Source organism: Siniperca chuatsi, linkage group LG23 (assembly GCF_020085105.1).
Source record: "Siniperca chuatsi isolate FFG_IHB_CAS linkage group LG23, ASM2008510v1, whole genome shotgun sequence".
Taxonomy (NCBI): domain Eukaryota; kingdom Metazoa; phylum Chordata; class Actinopteri; order Centrarchiformes; family Sinipercidae; genus Siniperca; species Siniperca chuatsi.
In genome coordinates, this window is record NC_058064.1 from 9,750,139 (window position 1) to 9,775,439 (window position 25,301).

The following is a 25,301-nucleotide window of genomic DNA, read 5'->3' on the forward strand; positions in this document are numbered from 1 at the left end:
GAAACAAATAAATATAAACTGAAAACTGACATCACTCCTATCTACACAACCTGTACCTGCTGACACTTCAAAATGAATGGGACATTGCTGTCTTAGAAGTGAAAAGGAGTCTGTACAACACCTCACTGTTGACACAAACAACCAGAACAGCGAGTCATATGTAAATAACGATTAAGTACATGCAGGCAGACAAAATCAAAAAGTTAATTGATGCTTTTCGTGCACTGTGGTGTATAGATTTTACAGAAACTGCACTGTACATAGAAAAACATGGAGTTACTAGTTGCAGTCTTTTGGGTGAACACACTTTGGTGATGAAAGAGGTCAGAAATGTTTAAAAGTATGTATGTAGCCTGGTTCCATTACAATATGCTGACACTTTAGTCCAAAATTAGTCCAAAAATCTATAATCTATCCTCCAAGCTGGCAACAGAGCGGGCTCGCACTTGTGATGTAATAATTTAGGAAACCTTTTTAATTCGACATTGAGTCCCTTGGTAAAAAAAAAAAAGCATTCATTCATTTATTGAAACATTGCTGATGGCAAAGGTGCATCCTTTCAGAGTTACAGTCTCTTCCTTAAATGGAAATTTCAGCAGGACAACATGGCAGAAATTACTCCAATGCCCTGTGGGGTCCTCACATCTCAATTTAACTTTTGAGGGTACCTTTGGATGAGGTGGAACAGGAGGTTTGCAGCATGTATTGGGTCCCACTTTAAACAATAAATTCAAGGAATTTTAATAACTTACAAAGTTTTGTTTGCTGAAATTAGAGACTCCAAATTGGTGTCAAACATCATAGTATTCCAGTATCAGTATATGATTAATTAAGTTAGTAGGTTAAGTGAAGGATATATGAAAAGATTCACTTTAAAAGTGCAGCTGTACTGTATCAAACACAATGACAAATCATGTGAAATAACAGCTCACCTTTTCACCTCTGCTGCCTTGCAAGCCTTTTGGACCCTAGTAAAAAAAGGTGTAAGAAAAAGGATTTTTAAGTGAAACTCTAATGGACTTAAATTAAATTTTATACTCAGTTGTATGGTTTTGAAAAGTTGCTTACTATATGCCCAGGGGCCCCTTTAACACCCGGAGTGCCCTTTTCACCCTGAAAAGAAAATAAATATTTTAAATATTTTTTAAGTTTTCTGCATAATTCATCAGCATTACAGGAATGTACTAATACTGTGTGTCAAAAGCCTTAATGGGTAGACCAGCTAAGATTAGACAAGCCTAAACTGTCACACAAACTGGTGAACACAGTGAGTGTGTGATATTTGAGATTAGCTGAGATCAGGTATTTTCTAACCTAAACATAGACTAAACCTGTTCAAAATGTTGTTCACCATCACAGGAGTTGACTGCGATGTACAAGCTGAACTCAACTCACCCTTCTGCCTGTGAAGCCAACCAACCCCCTGCTGCCAGGCTCTCCAGGAATACTGTCACCCTGATGAGGATCAGATAAAGTAATGAGCAATGTTTTTTTACATTGCACTTTTTAGAAGCAACAAAAAACCCACAATTGTAAAATAACCATGATATAGTCACACCTCTTACAACAGATGCAAATGTAATGTAAAATGTAAATAACAGCATGTTGCGGCTACACACACAAAATTAAGTTGTTATAATATTATGTTGGATTCATGGTCCAAGCAAAATAAAAGTAAGTAATGTCATATATACAGTATTTGTACCTTTTCTCCTTTTACTCCAGGTACACCAGGAGGACCCTTTATTAGAGAGATGCAGTGGCAGCAAAAGAAAACATTATTAACCATCATTTCCAGTTGGCAATCAATCAGACATAACAAATAACTAAACTTAAAATTAAAATGTCCCTAATGTTAAATAATGATAAAACGGAGTCAAATAATTTTTTGAGAGAGTTTTATGGGAAACTTAACTATAGTAAGTGTATTAAATGTATTTCTTTTAGAGTAGACAGCTCCATGAAAAATCACTAAAATAAGACGCAGCACTTGCAAACGTCATTTAGATCATTTCTATTTTCTTACGTGAGGTCCTGCTGCTCCTCGAGGTCCAGGAGCTCCAGGTGATCCATTCTTCCCCCTTTTTCCCCGGTCACCCTGCACCAACACACTGGTTGAAACACAACCTTCTCCATCCATTTCTGCATTCATTAGCAATTATAAAGCATCTATTCACACACTTTTATTGTCTTCATTTTCCTTGAAGCGAGCTAAATGGCAACTTGTAAGTTTATATATGATGATGTACCTCTCTGCCCGGCTCTCCTGGGTCCCCTGGGGGACCCCTCGGGCCTGGGGAGCCCTGGATGCCTGCATTACCACGGATACCCTGGATGCCCTGACCACCTGGAGGGCCAGACTCACCTGGTTCACCCTGAGGTAACACAAGGACAGAGAAAGAGGGAAAAGGGAGAGAAAGATAGAGACAAATGAAATGTTTGGAAGACAAACACAGTTAAAGGTCACTTGTTTCATGTAACGTAATTATTCAGTTCTTCTATTACGTTTGAATAATTGCTTTCAAATAAAGTCCCTCTTTCTTTTATTAATTTATATGCTCAGACCCAATTTTAAATGAGTGAGTCACTGAGCCAATTAAATTCCCTAAATTAAAACCACGATGGGAAACAAAGTCAATCAAAGTAAACATGATGGAAAAGACTGGAGGGATTAATTGATTTAGAAAGGACGTTATAAATAAGAGACTGCTTGTGTTTTTCTTGTCTTTCTTTTTTTTTAAGAGTGAGGAATTACGGAAATTTCACCTTCTGTCCTGGAGGACCAGCCTGGCCTTCTGGACCTCTGTGGCCGATGCCTGGCTCTCCCTAAAACAATACAAACAGGTATACGCAATGTTTCACTGTCATTCTTTATAATTAAAATCTCAGCTCCCAGATCTCACTGTTACAAACTATAAGAACTATGTAAATAACAGCTTATGAATAAACATCACATTTACCTTCTGTCCCTTTTCACCAATTTCACCCTGAAAAAGTGGGGACAAAAAGAGCGCATATCAGTTAGAAAGTTGAAGTGCACCTCAGCACATTGTTTTTCACGAGCCAAAATAAACCAGACACAGAGGAATTTGAAATAAAAAAACTTGTCAGCATGTTTAACAAGGAGAATTATTAATGTCTGCTTTAATCTACTGTCTCACTGTCAAACAGAAATAGAGCAGAGGGGACATCAAAGGCCTGGAGTCAACCGGCTATACTGACAGGCGAGACGGGAGAGAAGTTCTCCCTGAGCTCTGATGTCATCTACTGATGCAATGTGGGTAGGTGGGGAGAGCAGCGAGGATATTTTTATGAACTGGTGGCACATTTCGTGTGGCGACTGTCATTCTTGCTCTGTGATCTTAGGGTGATGATAACGATGCTTTAAATCTGCATAATCAGGGGGGACGATATCAGTAAATCCTGACAATAGGAGGATATGTTTCAGTTTAAACGGTGAGTTCACCCAAATTGCAAAACAAAACACATTTTCTCACTCACCTCTAGTGGTTACATTTTATGTGCCCATGTTTCAGTTTCTGAGATTTCAATTGACAAGAATGGAACTTTGTTTGTGGGGCTCGGCATTGAAAAAATACATTTAGAAACTGAAACACGTGTCCTTGTTACTCCACAGACGTCACTCTCAACAGATTTTATAGAGACTATTTCGTCCACATAAAGTAGTTCTAATAAAAGCCATTCACAGTAAGGTGGATTACTCAGAGTAATGGGGATGCAGATTCGCCATGCTAGCGGTGGGTCTGAGGATGGCAATGTCGGTCAGCAGTGGTGGAATGTAACTAAGTACATTTACTGACGTACTATACTTAAGTACAAATTCCAGGTACTTGAGTATTTCCATTTTATGCAACTTCATACTCCACTACATCGCAGAGAAAACTATTGTACTTTTTACTTCATTACATTTGTCTGACAGCTTTAGTGACTGAGTTACTTTTCAGATTACAATTTTTCATACCCTCCCTGGCCAGTGAAAACCATGTATCTCCAAATTGTTAGTTTGCCACTTTCCAAACTTTGGACAGTGTGTAAGACTAACTGCTTCACAAAGAGCTTTTTTCCCTTAGCTATCAGGACTCTGAACTCCTCCCTCTAGGCCCCTCCTCACAGAGCTCATGAAAAGTTAACTTGTTAGAGATACAAACATATGACCTGTGAGTACCACAAACTAAATTTCTGCCTCAACCGAGTTGTGGCAGAAATCTCTAAGAAATTGATCTAAAAATCTGGCCAAATAAAACTAAAATTGCATGGTTAGACTCCTGTAGGTACATTAAGTGAGAAAATGTTTTATGCCATTTGGGTGAACTGACCCTTTAAATCAGGGTTGCCAAAATTTATATACTTTATTTTTTGTTTTTTAAATGGCATTAAGATGGGCTCAATAAAAGTTGTTTAAAATTGTTGTTAAAATTTCACTTATGTCCTGTAATATTAGAGTAACTGAAACCAACAAGGAATGTTTACCTTCATAATGTAACATTTCTGACTGTCTTTGGCTTTAGAAGGGTAGTTATGTTTAATAGAGTTTTATCTTAATGTTTAAAATATATTTAGTCACCTTCTGTCCTGGTTTTCCATTCTCACCTTGTTGTCCCTATTGCATAAGAAATGTATAGTACATTAACAGCATTGCATAATTATACAGACATTTATTCTGCCTACTTCAGAACTGAAAAGACAAGTTGAGTATTTCATAATGATGATCTTGTTATAGGTTAAGGTGAATACTTTGTGCCCTTACCTTCAGGTAAAAATACACTGGAGGGTATGGGTATGGCTGTCCAGTTTCCTCATCATAACCCCCCCCTCTCTGCCTCTCCAGCTCCGCCCTCCTCCTCTCCCACTCCTCCCTCTCCCTCCCCAAGTCTCTCTCCTCCTGCTCTGTCCTCTCCCTCTCCATTTTTTCTCTCTCCAGCTCCAGCTCAGCCTCCCTCTCTCTCTCCAGCTCCTCTCTCTCTCTCTCCATCTCCAATCTTTCCCTCTCTCTCTCCCTCTCCAGGTGCTCCTCCTCTCCTTCCCTCTCTCGATCGACATCCTCCTCTGTCTCCCACTCGTTGTCTCCACTCCTCTCCTCCTCCCCATAGACTGGATCAGGGCCTGTTTGTGTATATCCATCTGTCTCTACTCCTTTCTCTTGTGTTTCTGTATAAATATCTCTTTCTGTATCACTGTATCGCTGTCTCTCCTTCCTATTTTGCCTCTGCCTCCTGGTATGTGTTTGAAGGTCAGGGTTTTCTTGCTTCTTCCTCTAGGGAAACAAATTTCATAACACAAACCAATGTATTTATAAGTCGCACCATCTCAATTTGGATTAATACTTATCTTTATCGCTGATAACAGACTTACATTCCAGCTGTTGTAACCTTGTGCTCCAGAGGACAGAGGCTGAAATTAAAATGAAGGAGCAATCTCATATGTGGTCCACAGACAGTGACCATGAAATTGCATTTTCATATTTTATTTGATGCAAACTGAGTCACATGTATGAAGTTTTAATTTTTAAAGAAATATCTAGTAAAAAAAAATTACTTTTTGTGCCTCCTTGAAACGATTTCTTCCACCTGGGGCACCAGGCATGAACACCTAAAATATAAAAATTATTACTACTGCCGTTTTTATTATCATCAATCCGACTTCTACATAACCAGGTGACACTTACCATAGAAACCGGCCAGGGGGCGCTTTTCTTCACCCTGATGTGGGATCGAGGCACCTGTTAAGCCCCCAAAAACTTCTCATGAGCAAATTTAGTGCAATCATTTTGATGTTTCCTATTAAAGAGTTATAGTAATGTGCGTGCTTTGATGTATATGATGGTAAAAATGTAAGAAAGAAAGACACAGACTTGCTTAGAAAGTTATTTAAACATTTTTACTGAAGGATACATGCACAGAGAGATTAAACAAAGACAAAACAATGTAATAACAGAAAAATTTCACCAGTGAAAAGAGTGTTTGATCTGGCTACAAAATTGCCTATAGTACCACTACATTTTGAATAATATTATTGGTATTCAACGATGTTTAGTGAAGTAAAAACACAAGATATTTTCCATGTTTCAATAAATAAACTTTCAGTACATCTTGAAAGAAATATGTATATAAATTGTTGGCACATGTTTGAGAAAGCTTTATCTGATGTGGTATTTATTTGTTACAGAGAAATATATGTCTTAATAAATAAATTAGGAGTTGTAGACAAGGTAAGTAAAGGCTACACTGCAGTTTACATTAAACAAAGTGAAGAATGAACATAACGTGGACATGAGGAAACAACTGTGATATTTTAAGTGGTGCCTGATTTTCTATAGAGCGCTACTCAAAAAAAGCCCTCATACAAGGTATGAACTTTGGTATGGCCATAGGTTTGGGTGAGTGACATCGTCTCTGTGTGGAAAGAAGTCCTTCCTCATGAAACGTTGGTCAGGTTCAGGGCTCCTCACCAGCAAAACAGTTCACAGTTTATTCACACTCTCCATGCATTGTGTGCTTTCTTATGAATGCTTAACACTCTATAGTCACAGTCTCTTGGGAATTAAGAGACGCCCTGTTTAAAAAAACGAGAGAGAGAAAGTATTAAAAGTAACTCTCTGGAATTTTTTCTTTGCCAGTAAATCATTCCTGAAGAGACGAACTAGGCTACTGTTTCTGCTCATTCCCATTTAGACAAGCTTTAGAGAAATCATGCTAAAAGCATGCTGTTCAAAAATGCTGTCCTGTCTCATGCTTTGGTAATGTTTATGAATTACAAAATATATGATGGTATTCACATTAGCCTTATACAAACATGTGCACCTTTTTGCACTGGTGAAATTTTCATAGGAGGTAGAAACAAGAAAACGTCTTGAAATATGATGCCAAGTGCTTATTCTATATCACTTAAAGCATGGTGTACTTATGGAATACTATATATTATGACAAGAAGAAAGGGAAGGCTATTATTTATTTTATTCAAGCACGTTCTTGTGTTAAGTGTAAATGAAAGAGATTTGCATTCCAAGGCATGCAAGGATCTTCAGAAGCGTTCAGTTAGGATTGAAGCCTGTATGATATAAAATCAAAGCTCTACCTTGTCTGGTTCTTCTGTTGTGATGGGAGGTGTAGGCAGTGACACTTCATCCTGGTCCTAATAAAGGACAGATAATAATGTGACAGTGAAAACACCACTTCAAAAGTGAAGCAACACACTGATTAAAAATCTATATGTGACATTTCCAATAAGCACCGACAAGGTCAGCTGCCCCCCCACCTTTTTTATATCCCCCATGGGTTGAGATAGTGGCCCTGTGTTTGTCAAGGCAACCTAGGGGAAGAAAAATCAAATGAGGGTTACTGCTGTACAATGCTTTAAAAAGGTTTTCCTTTTAAATTTGGTGTCTGAATTGCTTAATGATCAATTTGGAAGTTAAGGCTGATATGACATAATTATCTCCTAAAGATGTAAAGAACCCCTATGAGACCCAACAGGCTTTAATGTTTTGTTTGGTTATAGCTAAAAGGGTTATTTTGAAAGAATGGAAATCAACCTTCGCTCTTTGTTTTAAGAAGTGCCTCAATGATTAGGTACTCTTCGTCTGACTCCTACTGTACATTTTTTAATATCTGGGGTCCTTTTATAGATTATATCAGAAAGTAAATAGACTCGGCTGCAATTTAGTAGTGTACGCTGGTTTATGTGCCCCTCTGAGTGTGGCTCCATGTACAGTTTATCTGAACTTTGAAGTTACCTTTTCTAAATCATACCGCACATCCCCAGACTGTCAGTGTACGAACAATTTCACCCTGTATGGACATTTCCACTTCGGCCGCTATGGCACTGGAGATACAACATTTCTTTTACAGTTATTCCCTATTTTGGTAACTTGTTTTTCCCTTTTCTTTGTCTGACTGTCCTGTACTGTACTGTCAGTGGGTGTATAGGGATCAGGGGTTTTGACCTGTTTTGTGGTTACTTGGACTTCAAATTGATCTGATTACTAAAATAACTGTTGACAAACCAAATACTTAAATTTTTGTGTTTCAGATTCATTTCACAATACATCATACATTAAGTGTAGTGTCTGTTTCTCTGGCTGAGGAGGATGTCAGAGGATGACTGGAGGTTTCCGCCAATGTTTCTAACTGGGCAGGTCTGTGTTTGGGTAATTGTTCCTCCTACAAAGATAAAAGCAGAAGAAATATGTTATTATTATTCTTCTTCAGGTACAGCAGAGCAGCACATAACTGAGCTCAGTTGTCTCTGCTCCCTTTCTATCAGAGTACAGTCTTGCAACAGTGAATGAGTTTTATTATCTGGGCTACAGATTTATTAATGCTCACCTTTTTATCCACTGCATGAGGGAATTCATCGGTTTGGACTTCAAGCTGCATATGATAAAAACATGGAACACAGTTTACATTAAAAATGAATCATAACATTTTAACTCCAACTCAGCTGAAACAGATAAGAGCGTGCTGTTTGAAGAAAATTTACATGTCTGTTGTCTCTCCTCTCCTGAGAGACAGAGGGGTCATCTGTGGAAACTTCTTCCTGTTTAGAAATAAATAAATAAAAATAAATTCATCATAACTTTTAAACACTACAGACACTCCAGTGGATGATGTGCATAGCAGATGCAGTGGGCTGTAATGACAAACTCATTTCTTCTTAATAATTCATTCAGGTAGTGGGTGTGTCATTAATCAACTCTCTCCAGTGGGCACAAATGAGCTTCTATAAAAAAATAAAACCGGCGATATAAATATGAGTTTGACAGGTCTCTTAACAAGGCACCCACTACGACAACGCTCCAAATCTGTAACAACCCCACGTCATCAATCATCATGTTAAATCGAAGTTTCCTACAGTTTATGAATTAGTCATTCACTGCAGCAGCTGCCCACCTCGTATTCATAGCTGTATTCTTCAGTGTTATAAAACTCCTCCTCTTCGTCTTGCTTGTCCTCCTCACTTGTCTTTAGAGAAATGAGACACAACAATAATTACAGGAAGATAATGTTAGAGATCATAATTTATCATGTGTGTCAATGGCTGGAAAACAACAATGCCAAGCGACTACAAAGCATCCCATTAATCAAAATGTTCAAATCTGTTATCAATATAATGAGAAGCACATGGATGCTGACACAAATGCATGCTTTTAGTTTTATTAGACACACCATGTACACAATAACTGGTTAATTCTGTTCATTATATTTTAAAAATGTTAGTTTATTATGATTATTCTTTATTAAATCTTAGTACTAAAGCTGTTATTTCTACACAAATAATGTTATGTTAATGTCATGTTATGTGTTTAAATTTTGCAAGGTGAACGCTGTGTTAGTTGGTTTCTTTTTGTTTAGTTGGGGGCAAAGGTGAAGTTAAGTTTTCAGGTTTAGTTTGACCCTTCAAGGACATTTACCAGGCGTTGTCTCTGCCTCTTATGTCGTCCTTTATTTCCTTTGCCCTGGTTAAGAAGTTCACAGTCAGAGAGAAAAAAGATAAAGGTTTCTCATGCTTCAGACGTTGATGATCAAGTATGAAACTATGAGTTGATACTGTAAGTTGAAGGAGATATTTAAGAAGGGAATAAGAAGTTAATGAATATCAATACCTTTACATAAAAGATATTTAGCAGCCCATAGTGTTAAAGTTACCAAATGGTTTGCATCTATTTGTTTAGGACCACACCGGCAGTTTTGCATGTTTCAGCCCATTTATTACTAATCAAATATACTTTACATTACTGATGACCATTTTTGGAGTCATTCCCTAAATTCATTAGATTATCTCATTAGATTCTAATCTATTCTCATGTCACATGTTTCTGTCTGCTCTTTAATGTAAAGCAAACTTAGTTTACTTGTAATAAAATGTGCTATATAAATAAAATTGCCTCGCCTTGCCTAGATTGATGTCCTTCCTTCCAGGTAGCCACTGATTTTGGGTCATGGCAGTATTTATCTGTTTTTTGATGTTTTATGAAATTGTTGAACTGGTGCAATGTAATTAATTACAATGCAGTTTCTATACACAAGGAACAAATGCATAATGAAACATAAAGAGACACGTTTTTTGAGGTAGGTAATCCTGCTGCTTCAACTCCTGGATGTCTGTGTGTCCTTAAAAAACGCCTCAGACATTTTCAAAAAAGCCCCTGCTCCCATTTGCATTACCAAGCAACAATACCTTAACACTGTCTAAAATAAAAGTCTCTGTAAGTTGATTTTCAATCAGTAAATACTTGGAAGGTAGGAAGGGTGAGCTAAAACATGCAATACTAGTATGCTCCTTATATAATGATATACCTTTAAGTTATCAAAGTCAATCAAGAAACATAATTAAACTTGTTAAAAAAAGGATCCCAGGAGTATTTTATGTTTTATATTGAATATAATAGATGAAACAATACTTGTTTTTGATCAGTCAGGGACAAAGCCAGTCATCCAGTAACATTTCCATGGTAACTTTACCTTCCCACGTTCCCTGTTCTTCTTCTTTTGTCCTAAGTTCTTCTTCAGAGAGTCTTCCTGAGTGAGGAGAACAGTCTCCACCACAGTTTCTGGTAACCCTGAAACCGTCTGACATGCACATTTTAATTTTTATTGTTCTGCAATCAGCAACAAACTGTGTCTGACACGTGCTTTGTCAGGTTTTCAATACTTCAATAATTTTTTACTGAAAATATGGCTAGCACAAATTTTCCCCATTTCCCCCCCCCTCACATCATGTGAAAGCCAGCCACAGGTTAGAGACCACAGGCTGCCATGACATAATTATGTTTGGTTTTAAGGATAGGTAAAGGTAAGGATAATAATAATAATAATAATAATAATAATAATAATAATAATAATATAATAATAACTATTATTAATTATTCTTGTGCTTAATTATTCTTTTTCTGTACTGTAAAGAGTCCAAGTAAAATGGGAGAGAATATGATTGGAAACCAGGCACTAAGCTGCTTTTGAACCCAGATCCCACTGTGTTCACATTTAAAAGCTGGCAGTTGTGAATGTGTACAACTCAGTTTAATTTCAAATGTTGCTGAAAAATCTTAACCCATCTCTATATAAACAGTAAAATTATTAACATGTCTAATGTGCTCAGCATGTTTTCAACAGTTCATTAAAATTATACATTTAAAAATGGCATACTTTATTGTAAAATGTCCTTACCTCCTGGGACGTAGTAGAATTGAAAGTAGAATTGACTACAGTCAGATTAATTTTGAGTGAAGATGCTCCGTCACTGTCCCCATCTACTACCTCCTTCCCTCTGGATCCCTTTAACTTGGTCTCAATCCTGTCGAGCTCCTGCTCTCCGTTCAGTGTGGTGACAGTCCATAAAGTAGGACCCTCTCCGGTTTCATTTAAAGGGTCCTTCACATGAAAAGACAGAATTAGTGGAAGTGAGAGAATATGCAGTTTTGGACCAGTAGCATCTATTTGAGGTAGAAGCATATTAGTGACAATATACAGTACACAGTGGGTGAAAATCTGAGTTTAATGACAGCTGATGACAGCAGATGATATTATAGAGTACAGATATGATTAGAGTAGGAATTTTTTGGCCCAACTTCACCTACTTCCATGCTGCATGGAGAAAGGAAATAGTCTGAAGAGGTCAAAACAACAACACTCCAACAACACTTGTAGTATAAAGAACAACTTTATTGTGAGACCAACACGTTTTGGCTTCTTGCCTTCATCAGGGTCATTACACAATTATTTGCAAGAAAAGAAAGAAAAAAATAATAAAAAGGTTAAAAACATATAAAAACCCAATCATATACATACGCGAACTTATCAGCCAAGGGGTTTTCGCTTATAGATGGGTTTGGTACATGGACATGTAGTTTCAGGTCAATCATAAACTGGTCAAGAGGGTTTGTCTAATGATGGATATGGGAGACACCATATTTGTGTCTCCCATAGGAATTTTCTCTCACTGTCAGTACGATTCAGCAGATTGCTGAACTAGTAAAATAGCAAAAATAACCTCAAAAAACGCACTTTTGATTCGAGAAAATCCTGGAGACAATTTGATTTGTCTTGGAAACTGGTATAACAGTCTCATCCTACAGGTAGATTTTTCCCTTGTTTTAGGAAAATAATTTTAAAGACTCAGGATGGAGATTTTGAGCTTACTTACAGCTGACAAAGACTCTGGAAGCTGTCCATCTAAATCAGGGTCCTCAATGGTGTCCAACTCTGACAGCGACTGGTCAGTGAGGTCAAACTTCACTGAACTCTGTTCAGGCAACACAAACAGAAAACAAGCATCACTTTATTTTTCACTGCCCTTTGTTTTGGAAATGTTGTGATCTTCTGTTTAATGACACAAGGGATACCAGTGAGTTGATGAATACAAATGACTCATGACTGAAATGGTTGTTTGAAAAATAGACCATGAAATTGATTATTGAAAGATGAAAGCATTGAAAGAATTGAAAGTTATTCAGTGAATGCATTTGATAACATATATGGACTTATATATATAGAAATATATGGCAATTATTTTTTAAGAAACTCTCACAGACTTATTTCCTAGAGTTTACGTACTGTGTACTCAGTGATGACGTTGGAGGTGTGAGTTTGTGTGTTTTCTTTTGTTTTCTTGGAGGTGCCGAGCACATGAAGCAGCTCCTCTATTCCGTCCTGCAGCAGCCTGTCAATCAAAGCCTTCAGCAAAGGCAGCTGAGAGAAAGGTTTTATTAAGGTCAAACTGGGATACTTTTACAAATTCTATCAGCCTCAAATTTTGTACATTGTCATGCTCAGTGCTCACCCGTATACCGTAGGCTTCAAACATCACTTCAATGTCCTAATGAAGAGGAAAACATAATGCTCAAAGGGCTAAATGAAAGCATGTATCCCAGAGGAGGAATTACTACATCCTGTATTCACCTTCATCTCAACAGATTTCCCAGGAGCTCCAGCATCACCCTGCAGAAGCATTAAATTAAGTGCGGTGAAAATAATGTCATTTTCATTTCCATATACATATGTTTTTGAGGGCTAACACTGGAGCACTACCTTGTTTCCTTTCAGGCCATATTCTCCTTTATCACCCTGCAAAAAAAAGACAAATAAGCTACAGAGCCAATATTTCTGTTTTTTTATGACTGAGCTTCAGTATAAACCCCATTACCATCTTACCTTTATTCCTGGTGAACCCTAAACACACAGAAACAGAGGAGCAAGACATTGGAACATGCATCTACAATGCATGACTTCAAGCTTGCCATATCTGTTCAAAGATACTCACTTCAAACTCATTGCAACCCACAATAAAAGCCCTATAGTCATCACTGAATGATGACTCAGATGCCATGCAGACAAAATATGAATTATGCCATGCAACAGCTGAAATAACATATTCATGCTAAGCTGAGCTAAAAATATCTAGAGACATGTTGTGTGTAAGCATCAAACTCACAGTAGCTCCTGGAGGACCCATTGGGATTGGAAATGCTTGTCGGATTTCGTCAATGGTGGCGCCCTGAAAATTCACAAAAAAATCAGTAAAGTTTAAGCTGCCAGACAGGTCTAGGTGGACCTGCTTAATGTTTTTCTGAATCACCAGCAAACAGCAATGAGCCATGGTGATAATGATTATAGGTACAACCCTGAATACATTGCTTAATCTACTGTTATGCTTTTTGAAAGAGATCTGAAATAAGAAATCGCCTTCCCTGTTAAATAAATCACTAACAATGCAGGTGATTATTTTTACCTCTGGAGTGACAAGCACCTGCCTACCAGGCAAACCTGGAGGTCCTGGTTCCCCCTTACTACCATCTTTACCCTGTGAAGGAAGAAAGAAGCTCTAAAGTTGCAACCTCAGTTTTCTCACAAAGATAACTTGTTAAAAAAAAATGTTTTATCTCGAAACCGCTTACATTTGCACCCGCATCTCCCTTGTCCCCCTGGAATGAGAGGAAAGTTAACATGTGTATTAAAAATATAACTTCATAGATGTTTTAGTTGGTTGCAATACATTTTAAGGACCTTTTTGCCGTCATCTCCTTTTGGTCCACTTGCTCCCTGTAAAAAGAAAATACATTTTCAAATTTTAATAATTCATCCAAAAATAGTAACACATTTTGAAAATATCAACAATTTAGTTAATGTCAGAATAGTGTAGACGTCAAGCATGAAAGTCATCCAGTTGGTATTACACAGCATAGTGCTGTAATCATTAGATGAAAATGTTCCTTACATCTTTTGCTGGCAGGCCCCTCTTCCCATCAATGCCAGGTCTCCCCTGTAGAGCACAGGAAATGAAACAATCATAATCTCTGGAGATATTTTTCTGATTAATTATTATGGTGGAAAAACAGAACGCTCATGACAATTACACACCTGGCACAACAATACATGTTTTTGTTAAATTGGCTTGAATGCAGACTCCAGTACTGACTGTCACCATTAGAAACGTATAAAGGATGGATAGCCAGCCACAGGCGTCCTGAGTTAGAGTGATACTCACTGGAGTTCCCGGTAAACCAGGCATTCCAGCAATCCCAACCCGGCCTTGGTCTCCTTTATCTCCCCTCTGTTCATATGCACACACACAAAGCAAACCCTTTATTTATTAAACTCTCGACATTATTTATTATTCATTATTTTAAAGTACAAACACTGGTACAAAACACTAACAAATAAATAGCGGCAAAAAAGGAACCCAGCATACAGATTACATAGTGACTAAGTTAACTGTCCTTGGGTTATGTGAAAGGACTTTAAAATAAAATTTCTTATCAAATAATTAAATTATTGGCATGACATGGATGGACAATATGTGTAATATTTCAGACAAGTATATCCTCCTCTTCTCCACAACAATTCTGGTTTTACATCTACTCCCAACCAGTGCTGCCAAATTGGGTGGTTTTCCAACAAATTGGGCTACTTTTTATTTAATTGGGTTGGTAAAAATAGTTTTGGAGGAGGGACTTCTGTCATTCTGGATTTGACGTTGTCGCTGTGTGTCGCGTTGAGAGTGACGCAAAAGATGCTTTGAAATCCGGAGTGGCCAGAGCGTCCAGATTGAGACGCATCTATAGAAATCCGATTGGAATTGCTTTTCAAACAACCTCCAAAGGTGGCTTGGATCCGATTTCAGAAATTGCATTTCATGTGGTTTTTTGCTGTCCAGACTTCCTAAAATCAATCTGGATTTTCCAAAAAACATATTTGGGCTGGCAGTCTGAACAAGGCCTAAGAGAAGCCAGAGTCTTGCAAAATTCATGGTGCCAAATATACCTCTGACTTGGGGAAGGAGCCATATATGTGATCAGACTAAGTTTATTTTGTTTGCCCTATAGTACCCTCCCAGGAACCAAATATTCTTAGTAATTATTGCCATACTTAATGAGCATCATCCCCCATTTCTGCATTTACATAGAAGGGCATTTTATCTACTTATGGAATACCTTTATCTTTTAAGCAGGCTATAAAGGGGGTTAACTACACTCTATGAAACTCTCAATAGAACTGAATTACTTGACATTTGTGTTTGTCCAAAGACATCATCATAGCTTTAGCACACAGTTTCTTCACTGTTTGAGTTTTGAGCTTAAGTTTATAAACCATGTCAACTTATAGTTTCTTCAGAATCAGAGTGTAAAGCTGACAAAAACATCAGACAAAACATAAAAGGATCACGACAAAAACATAAAACATCTGAAGTGCAAAGGTGCATGAAAATTAAAATGCAATAAAAGAGTTTGAATGCATAAAGATTCAAAGAACGTGACAGCATGTTTGCTTTTCCTTTCATAAAGGTATTTGTGTAGGTGAGATAATGTACTGTAATTCACATGACTAAGCTTTTATGTTCTGTCAACATCATAATCTCTGTCTTTTGATTCAGTACATCATGTATGAACAGTATAACTGCATACACTATAATGTTACAAAAAAACATTGGTGCACTCACCGGACCGGGCTCTCCTTTTTGTCCCTGGTCACCCTGCAGTTATTATAAAACATCTTGTGAGTAAGCTCATACTGTAAATGGCCAATGCTCAATACAATTCACATAGACAGCTTTTAAAAATACAAGAAAATCTGTGTGCACAAGTTTGTGTAACCTTCATTCCTGGTTTCCCTGGTAAACCATCAAGTCCATCTCTTCCAGAACCACCCTGCAGAGCAAATGGTTTCATATTTCAACACATACACATCTTTAAACAAATGTAGGTCTGATAAAAACAGTATCACAATAAAAGCAATTCAAAAATGATGTATACATGTACCAGAGATGGTCCTGGTAATCCAGGTTTCCCATCTGGACCCTGTGGAGAGAGATAAATATTCAAATACTGAGATGATTCAAGAGATTCAAGAAAGCTGAATTATTATTGTGTCCTACAAAAGTTTGAACTCCAATCAGATGTCAAGTCAGTTAGGAGATTAGAAACATACCAACTACAAAAATACCAACTATAACATAGAAAGTTCTCCAATAAAGGCTATTATTATGACTATTGTCAACTAACCATTATTTTTATTATCAATTAATCTGCTGATTACTTTTTCGATTAAACAATTTAGCATTTAATTGTTTAGTCTATGAAATCTCAAAAAATAACTCTAGGTAATGTCTTCAAATGACTTATTTTATTTGACCAACAGTCCAAATCCCAAAGATATTTAAATGACTATTGTATAAAACAGAGAAAACCAGCAAATCACATTTGAGAAGCTGGAACCAGAGAATGTTTGGCATTTTTGCTTGAAAAATGACTTTAACAAAAAATTGTTGCAGAAATATTTTTCGGTCAATTAACTAATTAATTAATGGACTAAATGTTTCAGCTCTATGTTATACTCTGTGGGGATTGCACTACTATTGATGGTAGTCGTGATCAGCGAACAACAGTATATATGTTCGTGACATGTGAAGCAAGCAATAGGATACTCACTCTTGGTCCAGGCAGACCCGTTTCTCCTCTCAAACCAGGCTGACCAGGCTCTCCTGGTTCACCCTGAAGGAAAGTAAAGGAAAAAAGAGAAATTTAAATTCCCCCATGAAAAAACAAACAAACAAATTGAATAAAATACAGCATGTTGCGTGTTATATTTCAAGCTACCTTAATCACTCTGGTCAGTACGTTGTTGTCTGCAACAATCTGGTAGGACAAAATGAGAAATCCATAGTTAACTTGCTGATTGACACACAATTTCAGCTGACTGAGAACAGACATTCATTTTCCAAGATCTTATGGGAGTGGTGTTTTGTCTTTTGTCCTTTATGAGCGTCGTTACAACTAATGCCTTTGTCAAACATGGCTAAACTGATGAGAAGCTGTCACAAATCATAATAGAGGTTTGTATGATAATAGAGGTTTGTTTACTTGCGCTCCCGGAGGTCCAGGTTTTCCCTTTGTGACAACAGCAGCACGATGAAAAGAAGAGCACAAGAAAACGTAGGTGCACTGAAGGCTGGCGCACACAATAAGTCAAACTTAATTACTGAACATATCAAAATAGAAATCATGAAGTCACAGGACAATAGCAGGTTGTGAAGATGTGACATGGTGACTGACACAGAAGAATGATCAGAAGGCGTCAACCAGGAGAAACAATAAACATGCTCATCAATAATAGAGAGATGGTGGTGGATACAAACATACCGGCTCCCCTTTGTCGCCCTTCTTTCCATCAGTACCCTTCAAAAAAATAGAAAATCAAAGGCTATCTTCAAGCATTGCAGTTTAAGCTGAATTATTTCAGTGATTTATGGTGACGTTCACTCCACAAAAAAAACTGAACAGTAAGGTTTTGGTCAATAGAGACATAACTTCCACAGAGAACAAAGTAAAATAAATAGCTTAAGTCTATTTCTTTCAAGGTAGGTCATCTTCTTTTAATGAAATTCTACTAACTTACAAGCAGGCCAGGCTTCCCAGTATCTCCTTTGTCTCCTGGGTCCCCTGGTCGCCCTGGTAACCCCAGTGGACCCTGCTCAACACAAAGAAATGAAAAGGAGCATATAGCCTTGCATTGCTGTTTAGATCAACAGCCTTAAAGTTACATTACAGTAGATGCAAAATTATGCATGTAAAATGTAAAAATGTAAATGCTGCTGTGAGCAAATAGCCTGGCAGACAGTGGAGCTTGTACATTTTTGGTTAACTAAAGATATAAAGTGGCATCCTTCAGCATAAGAGTCCTAAAACTGGAGGTTGGAAATGAAGAGAAAGAGAAATGCAATATGCACAAAGCAAATCCAACAGAAACACACTGTGCATTACATAAACCTTTAAATGTCCAGTATGTAACATTTAGGAGGGGCTATTGGCAAAAATGCAATATAATATTTATAAGTATGTTTTCATTAGTGTATAATTGCCTGAAAATAAGAATTGTTGTGTTTTCATTACCTTAGAATAAGCCGTTTTTATCTACAGAGGGAGCGGGCAAACTGCAGTGAACAAAGCCAATGTCTTTGACCAAACTGAACATCTGGCCCATGCAATGTGCAGGCTTCCATTAGTTTTTACTATATTATTGACTTGTTAGTCCATTATGGGCCAGAGTGCACTCTAAAATCTGTTGATGAGGCCCTGCTGATTGTTTCTATGACACGGATGGTAAGTGGAAAGGTAATTAGTTCTTTAGTCAGACTTCACAAATCACAGCGCTCAGCCACACAATTTTTGTAACTTCTTTTAAATAACTTTTCAACATGTGTTTTTTATAAGACAGCTTTTGTCTTTGTTGTTGTTTCTGGGGGTATTTTATGTATGTTTATATGTGTATTATTTTTACTTTTTTATTTTCATTATATTTCTGCCTTTAGTCTTGGAAAACACTAAAGACATACTCTAATTCCTCTGTCACCAGGCTCTCCAGGTGGTCCTTGTTCACCCTGTAAAAGACAAAAAGCCTTTAGTTAGTTAGTAAAGTTAGTACATGACTGTATTGATTATAAATCATGATTGAACTAACTAACCTCCTGGGCAACATCGCTGACCAACAAAACAAACAAAAGCATAAAGTAAACATGCTGACAGTACCTTAATTCCTAGGTCTCCTTTAGTTCCAGGTGCCCCCTACACACAAAGTCAACAGTAATTGTCACCAATATTACAATGTTGTGTATATACAACAGTATTATTACAATACTGTGCAAACATATACAGTATATATCTGAAAAAGGGAACAAGCAGAACTTTATCATATTCTACTTATGTCTTTATGTTTTAATTAATACTGTGAGCTTTCTCCTGACATAATGTTTTCTAACTAAACCCTCATTAAGGAAAATACATCTGAATTGTGCTGTATTGTAGGAACACCTTGTATTATTGCTGTAAAAGCCGCTCAGGATTTACTTACATCTTTACCTCTTAATCCTGGTTCTCCAGGATTGCCAGGTAACCCAATACTCCCTTTGTCACCTTTAGAGCCATCATGCCCCTGGACAAACACATGACTTCTGTTTTAGCAACATTAAACACCTTAGTAAATTTACACATGTTTTTAAAGTAAATTTTAGTTGTTTTAATAGTTGCAATGGAAGCTTGTAGTGGACTTTCACCAAAATACACAAAATCCTTTACATTAAAACTATTTTTTTAGCCACTTGGGGGCAGCAGCACAAGCTGTGCAAACATGTTAGCCATCAGTTGCCTACAGTATTTACACATTGAGCAGACATGGAGCAACATTAGCATTCATTTGGAGTCATGTGTCTGGCCACCTGACAAATATAAGTCTAATTTATAATCTTGCATTAGCTTTGGTTTGGTCTTCACCAACCACTGAGAAAAATATCTTACTCTTGACTCTGCTAAATGCTCCACTGCGATCACCAGCTAGTTTCTAACTTTGTCAGTCTGCTGTACAGTGGGTTTTTAGAGCTTTTTTTTTTTACAGCTTCCTGCTGTGACTGGAAATGAGGTTAATGACAGCGGTGAAAGTGAACCATAACAGAAATGGTGCAGGCTACAAAGCCAAAACAACGAGATGAAAGATACTTAAAAAACTCTTTAGAGTTCAGGGTAACTGCAAAGTCAGGTGATAATTCTCTGTGGGTTTGTCACCAGTAGTGACCACTTTCACATCACCCATAGTCATTTGACCCTTTATTAATACAAAAATATTGATTAGAGCAGCTTTAAGCTAAATAGTCAGTTCTCACTTACTTTTGGTCCTGGTTTTCCAGACAAACCAACATTTCCCTTTGAATGAAGGAAAGGATAAAACATAAATATAATAGCAATTAGCAGCTGTTTTCTGCTTCAGTATGACATGATGACAACAAGGTTTAAGTGTTATTTCACTTTGTCAGGTGACTCACCCTCTCGCCATTTTCTCCCTTTGGTCCTTGCTGTCCTGGAATCCCAAAACCAGGACTACCCTGCACACATCAAAACAAACCATACCCATATCTTTAGATACAATTATTCTACACTAACAGCTATTCACTCTATTGTCATATTAGTGAATCAGAAAAATGACAAAATGCAAACATGATGTACAGTATTTCTCATTATTAACCTTCTCTCCTTTGTCTCCTCGTTCACCCTTTATTCCCTGGGGACCTGTGAGGCCAACTGGACCAGTGTCTCCCTGACAAACAGAAAATATGCACATACACGCACACATACACAGAATCCATCAACATGATTCTGGTCCTCAGAGCAAATTATGCACAACAGTTTCAAAACAAAACTCTTCACTTTAAACGGTAGATGAAAGAGCATTCAATGGAGCATTCAGTCCCACTGCAAAAGCTAATGAGAGAAAATCTTAATTGTGTTTGATAAGTGGACCCAGAGGACTAAGTCTGAGTGTGCAAGAATACCCCGAAAAATTAATTAATAATGTCTTGACAGAATAAAACATTAAGAGAATCACTTCCCTCTGGCTGACTGACTAATTTTAAGCCAGTTAAGGTAAATATAGACAAACAACTCAAGCTTTAAACAACAAGTTTAAATCTTTGGACTTATTGGGAAAACCTAACCAGGGACTTTCCTCCCCCTCAACAACTTCTCAAACCCCAAATGTGTAGTCAAGCAGCTCAGTGACCAAAAGATGAAGACCATTGCAAGTTTAAATTATAAAAAATATTTCTTGGAGACACAGCTTCTCTGGAGGCATGAGTAATCTTATTGGTTGAGCCAAACCTCAGTAGGTGGATCCAAAATACAAAGAAATACAAAACATCCAGAGCTCGTAGCTGACTGGAACTGATGTCACTTAAAGGGCATTTTGACGCGTAAAAATTTATATAAGTATGTAAGGGTAAGTATATATTTTGAATTATCACTCTTAACTGGCCAGGTTGCACAGAGCCCTACAGGAATCAGGGGCAACATTTTGTGCACACGAAGTGTGTGACATTTCAATGTCAACTGGGAAAATTCCATCTGCTGATGATTATCATGTGAGATGATCGAAAGCTGAAAGCTGTTAAACTGACCTTCAGGTGAGATTGTTTCATCAGCTGCTGTTTCCAAGGTCAAGAATGAACTTAGTGAGCTGAACTCAAACTCAGTTTTTAATGTGTTAACAGTTTGTAATAGGCACTAATTATCATTGGATGTTCAGCAGATAGGTCCAGGCCCTTTTCAACTTCAAGGATCCGTCACACTAAATTAGTTAATCTAGGTTATTAAGTATTGAGAGCTTACACTTTTTAATCTTGTAGAGAAATATGTCCCATAATATTAGGTACCTCTTCTCTTAAAGGCCCTAAAATTGGGTTTTTTGATTTCAAATTAGGGATTTCTGTATTTGTGTTTTGTCTGTGCTCATCTCACTGGTTTGAAGTGGGTGGGGCTCATCTGGAAAAGTGTGAGGTCACATATTTTCATGCACCAATCAGAGTTTAGCAATGTATTTATTTATGTTACCAGGCCACTGTCAATCAAATCTGATCAAATTGCGCGCGCACACACACACACACACACACACACACACACACACACACACACACACACAGTCCTGATGTTTGAGTGTTATATTCTTAATAATAATAACTTATTTAATAAGTGACATTTCTAATATTTAACGTGATAAGAAATACTTTTAACATTTGCCTTATTCTCTGCTTACCTTAGTTGCAACTAAGAATTGTGTGTAAAACAAAAATTGGGATCTGCAAGAATGTAGATGTGCTACATAGCTCAGAGGTGTGTAAAAATATGGGAATCACAGTGATGGAAAACTTTTTCCTGGATAAATAAAAGTAAAAAAATCTGACTTTGGTTACTTACCCTGGCACCCTTTTTTCCAGTTGGGCCAATTATCTGTTGTGACGGGGAAAAAGAAGACTGAGTGTGAGTATCAAATGCTTCTATGTCTAAAGTTAAAATGAGTGAAATCGTTTTCTTACACCCTTGGCAGGATCTCCTGGGGCTCCTCTTGGACCCTCCTCTCCTTTTAACCCCAATGGCCCCGTCAGGCCCTAGAAAAATCAAAGTAACACAAATACTTCTGAATTCTATATTGATGTTTCTGTTATGATTGATAGTTAACTCTAAGCCTTTCTGCCAACAGCTGTTACTTTATATTTTTTGCCAACTGACAAATCAAAACAAATTTCTATAGTGTTATTTTTCAATTTACTTTCAGCTATCATAAATTCTAAAATACCCTATAAACAATATCCATCACTCTCTGCTATCTTCTGTTAACCAGCACTTTATTAGCTGTTCTGTTCAAAGCTAAACCTTTTGATCTGAAAAACGCAAACTGTATAACAAAAGACAGGAAGATGGTCCTCATGACGGCATTTTTTGTGATAGTCTCTTCCAAAGGGCTACGCTGCCTCAAATTAAAAATCCGTGATGCAGGACAAAATAGCACATTTGCAAAAGATACCCACTGAGGTTTGACAATTTGGCTCATGATCATATGTAATCATAACCATCTCTGATAGAGCCTAATCTTGAAAACCCAGAACAAAACAGTTTCCTCATTTGTTCATTCATCAATATAAATGTCTGTTTGGAGACATTAGAAAACAGTTATTAAATAGTGTCTCACCAGCTTTTGGGAGTTTTCAGAGTTGTTCCCAAATAAATATATTGCATCTGCCTCTGGCTTTCTTTGTAATCAAAAATGAATTGATGAAAGCAGTTTTTAATATGCTCAGGTGAGTAAGTGAAAGCTATTAGGATTATGTTGGTTTAGTGGGACATTCTAATGCGTTCCAGTGTGCAGGCAGAATGCAAATATATATATATTTCTATATATATTTACATTTTTGTAAGGACTATTTAGATTCAGTACATCAAAATGTCATCCTGAAGAAGATAAAATGTGTACAATATATATGTGTATTCTCAATTTAGGCCACATTCTGTAAAATGTAATCCTCACTCACTGAGGGTCCTTGTGGTCCTATTGGTCCCATCTCTCCTCGCTCTCCCTAAGAAGACAAAAATGTGTTTGTTAATTTAACACTGAAAACTGCATGCATATGCATGCACACACTCACATACACACATTTTTATTCTGGTGTGACGCCAATGTTATTCAAACATCTATTATCCTGACTCTTGACTGAATTAAATTGATTCTTTCACTTTATCATATTAATTATAAAGCAAATATTTTCAGCCTAATGAAGACAGTGTGGACATGTGTGTGGGATGAACTCACCTTGTCCCCTTGCTCCCCTTTGAATCCCTTCTTTCCCTGCAGGTAAAAAGAAATTCTTTCATCACTGATTCTTACACAATATTCACCCCTAATCAAACAGGTTTGGTTTCATCTCATTAAACTAAGCTGGAATTAAGTCATATGTATTTGAGGGAAAAATATACAGAAAGTCATCAATAGCTATTGAACAGAAGATAATGATGAAGTTCACACCCGAGGTCCGATGGTTCCTTGGATGCCCTGCTCTCCAAGATCACCCTTAAAAGATAAATTATATAGCAAATATTATTCTAAAAATCAGGTTTTATGATTTTAACATAACACATTAAGAGTAAGCAGACTACCTCATGTTCAAATGTATTTTTCACGTTTGTTACCTTTGGGCCAACTGGTCCCGTTAAGCCAATATTTCCCTGCAAAACAACAGTTCAAACACTGAAACAAAAATGGGATTTCATGAATCCAGAGCAATCCTGTTCCACATTAACAATTTGTCCCACAAGACAACTACCTTATTGTTCTCACTATGCTAGACATCTTAGATGGCTTTTTAATTTCAGAAATGTGACTGAAGTTTGTATTCTACTCTAAATAAAATGATAATACTCTATACTTATGGTTGATTTACCTTCTCTCCCGGATCTCCACGAGGACCTTGAATACCTTGTATGCCAATTCCTTCTTCACCCTGCAAAACAGGAATATGACCATTACTTAAATTCATGTATTTTTAGTAGAGTGGTCAAGTGCAAAAGTTGTGATTTCTTGATTTATTAACACTTGTACCTTCTCTCCTTTCTGACCCGGTAAACCTGGCACCCCATCAATGCCAATGGGACCAGGCAACCCTGCAGTACCCTACAATAGTTTGCATATGTGTGCATGTATATCAGAGTTTGTGTGTGAGAGACAGCAAGAAAGAAACAAAGAAGAGAGAAAATAACTTTTTAGTAATAAAACAAATTATGCAAATTACTTTTTCAGAAGGCAACCCCGAATAAACTTTCATTTGTGTTTTGCAATGTATTTTGCCACTTCTAATAATTTTATCAACTACACACTTACATCTTTTCCCGACTCTCCTTTGTCTCCTTTCACACCCTGCTTCCCACGTAAACCCTTTCAAAAATGATGAAAGTATTAGATAAAAATGAAGCAATGCATATTTCACAACTAATAACATCTAATTCTGAGTCATTACAACTAGGTTTAATAGACAAACTTCATGATGCATGATATATATGCTGTAAATTTAATTTTCCTGTGCAACCTTTTAAAAAGGCTATAAAGGGATGCAAAGCAGCCTTCATACTTACCTTTACTCCCGGCTCCCCACGATCTCCCTACAAAGTGCAAACAGTAAAAACATGTGTGGTCGGTCTGACATTACATGACGTAATGCCGTGAAACTTATACTGTGAAACAATCCTCATTGCAATACGGGGTTAAGGCCCAAAAGTATGCATTACCTTATATATTACATATCATAAACAGTGAGACATCATTAACCTGTTACAGAGTTCTTTTTACTTTAAATATGATCCATGTTACCTTGACAGATATCCCTGGTGACCCTGGTGGTCCTGACTGGCCAGGTAGGCCCGGAGCTCCATTGACCCCTGGTACACCAGAAGGTCCCTGGGGACCCTATAACATCAAGTG

General features: G+C 37.2%; 1 protein-coding gene across 4 annotated transcripts in view; it reads right to left on the bottom strand.

Moving 5' to 3' along the window:
* Positions 1–25,301, bottom strand: part of col7a1l (collagen type VII alpha 1-like) — a 65,510-nt gene that overhangs the window by 11,190 nt on the left and 29,019 nt on the right. For 2 of the 4 annotated variants that reach the window (XM_044185805.1, XM_044185804.1), the window contains exons 34-92: positions 25,191–25,286; positions 24,956–24,982; positions 24,705–24,758; positions 24,426–24,497; positions 24,268–24,327; positions 24,017–24,052; positions 23,853–23,897; positions 23,640–23,675; positions 23,362–23,406; positions 22,369–22,440; positions 22,250–22,282; positions 20,526–20,597; positions 20,326–20,385; positions 20,171–20,206; positions 19,362–19,442; positions 19,040–19,075; positions 18,847–18,891; positions 17,910–17,981; positions 17,654–17,689; positions 17,375–17,401; positions 17,111–17,149; positions 16,943–17,005; positions 16,274–16,312; positions 16,109–16,162; positions 15,955–15,987; positions 14,503–14,568; positions 14,233–14,277; positions 14,022–14,057; positions 13,913–13,939; positions 13,747–13,818; positions 13,450–13,512; positions 13,170–13,187; positions 13,047–13,082; positions 12,918–12,956; positions 12,799–12,834; positions 12,573–12,707; positions 12,163–12,261; positions 11,187–11,390; positions 10,482–10,589; positions 9,431–9,475; positions 8,910–8,981; positions 8,500–8,556; positions 8,346–8,390; positions 8,073–8,180; positions 7,276–7,329; positions 7,096–7,152; positions 5,687–5,740; positions 5,557–5,610; positions 5,374–5,412; positions 4,769–5,275; positions 4,586–4,621; positions 2,961–2,987; positions 2,767–2,826; positions 2,250–2,375; positions 2,027–2,098; positions 1,706–1,741; positions 1,396–1,455; positions 1,069–1,113; positions 933–968 (exon numbers count right to left, since the gene is read on the bottom strand). In XM_044185805.1, coding sequence (XP_044041740.1) covers positions 933–968; positions 1,069–1,113; positions 1,396–1,455; positions 1,706–1,741; positions 2,027–2,098; positions 2,250–2,375; positions 2,767–2,826; positions 2,961–2,987; positions 4,586–4,621; positions 4,769–5,275; positions 5,374–5,412; positions 5,557–5,610; positions 5,687–5,740; positions 7,096–7,152; positions 7,276–7,329; positions 8,073–8,180; positions 8,346–8,390; positions 8,500–8,556; positions 8,910–8,981; positions 9,431–9,475; positions 10,482–10,589; positions 11,187–11,390; positions 12,163–12,261; positions 12,573–12,707; positions 12,799–12,834; positions 12,918–12,956; positions 13,047–13,082; positions 13,170–13,187; positions 13,450–13,512; positions 13,747–13,818; positions 13,913–13,939; positions 14,022–14,057; positions 14,233–14,277; positions 14,503–14,568; positions 15,955–15,987; positions 16,109–16,162; positions 16,274–16,312; positions 16,943–17,005; positions 17,111–17,149; positions 17,375–17,401; positions 17,654–17,689; positions 17,910–17,981; positions 18,847–18,891; positions 19,040–19,075; positions 19,362–19,442; positions 20,171–20,206; positions 20,326–20,385; positions 20,526–20,597; positions 22,250–22,282; positions 22,369–22,440; positions 23,362–23,406; positions 23,640–23,675; positions 23,853–23,897; positions 24,017–24,052; positions 24,268–24,327; positions 24,426–24,497; positions 24,705–24,758; positions 24,956–24,982; positions 25,191–25,286 — 3,843 coding nt within the window. The remainder of the gene's footprint in view (positions 1–932; positions 969–1,068; positions 1,114–1,395; positions 1,456–1,705; positions 1,742–2,026; positions 2,099–2,249; positions 2,376–2,766; positions 2,827–2,960; positions 2,988–4,585; positions 4,622–4,768; positions 5,276–5,373; positions 5,413–5,556; positions 5,611–5,686; positions 5,741–7,095; positions 7,153–7,275; positions 7,330–8,072; positions 8,181–8,345; positions 8,391–8,499; positions 8,557–8,909; positions 8,982–9,430; positions 9,476–10,481; positions 10,590–11,186; positions 11,391–12,162; positions 12,262–12,572; positions 12,708–12,798; positions 12,835–12,917; positions 12,957–13,046; positions 13,083–13,169; positions 13,188–13,449; positions 13,513–13,746; positions 13,819–13,912; positions 13,940–14,021; positions 14,058–14,232; positions 14,278–14,502; positions 14,569–15,954; positions 15,988–16,108; positions 16,163–16,273; positions 16,313–16,942; positions 17,006–17,110; positions 17,150–17,374; positions 17,402–17,653; positions 17,690–17,909; positions 17,982–18,846; positions 18,892–19,039; positions 19,076–19,361; positions 19,443–20,170; positions 20,207–20,325; positions 20,386–20,525; positions 20,598–22,249; positions 22,283–22,368; positions 22,441–23,361; positions 23,407–23,639; positions 23,676–23,852; positions 23,898–24,016; positions 24,053–24,267; positions 24,328–24,425; positions 24,498–24,704; positions 24,759–24,955; positions 24,983–25,190; positions 25,287–25,301) is intronic. The other 2 variants (XM_044185807.1, XM_044185806.1) reach the window with 2 other exon arrangements.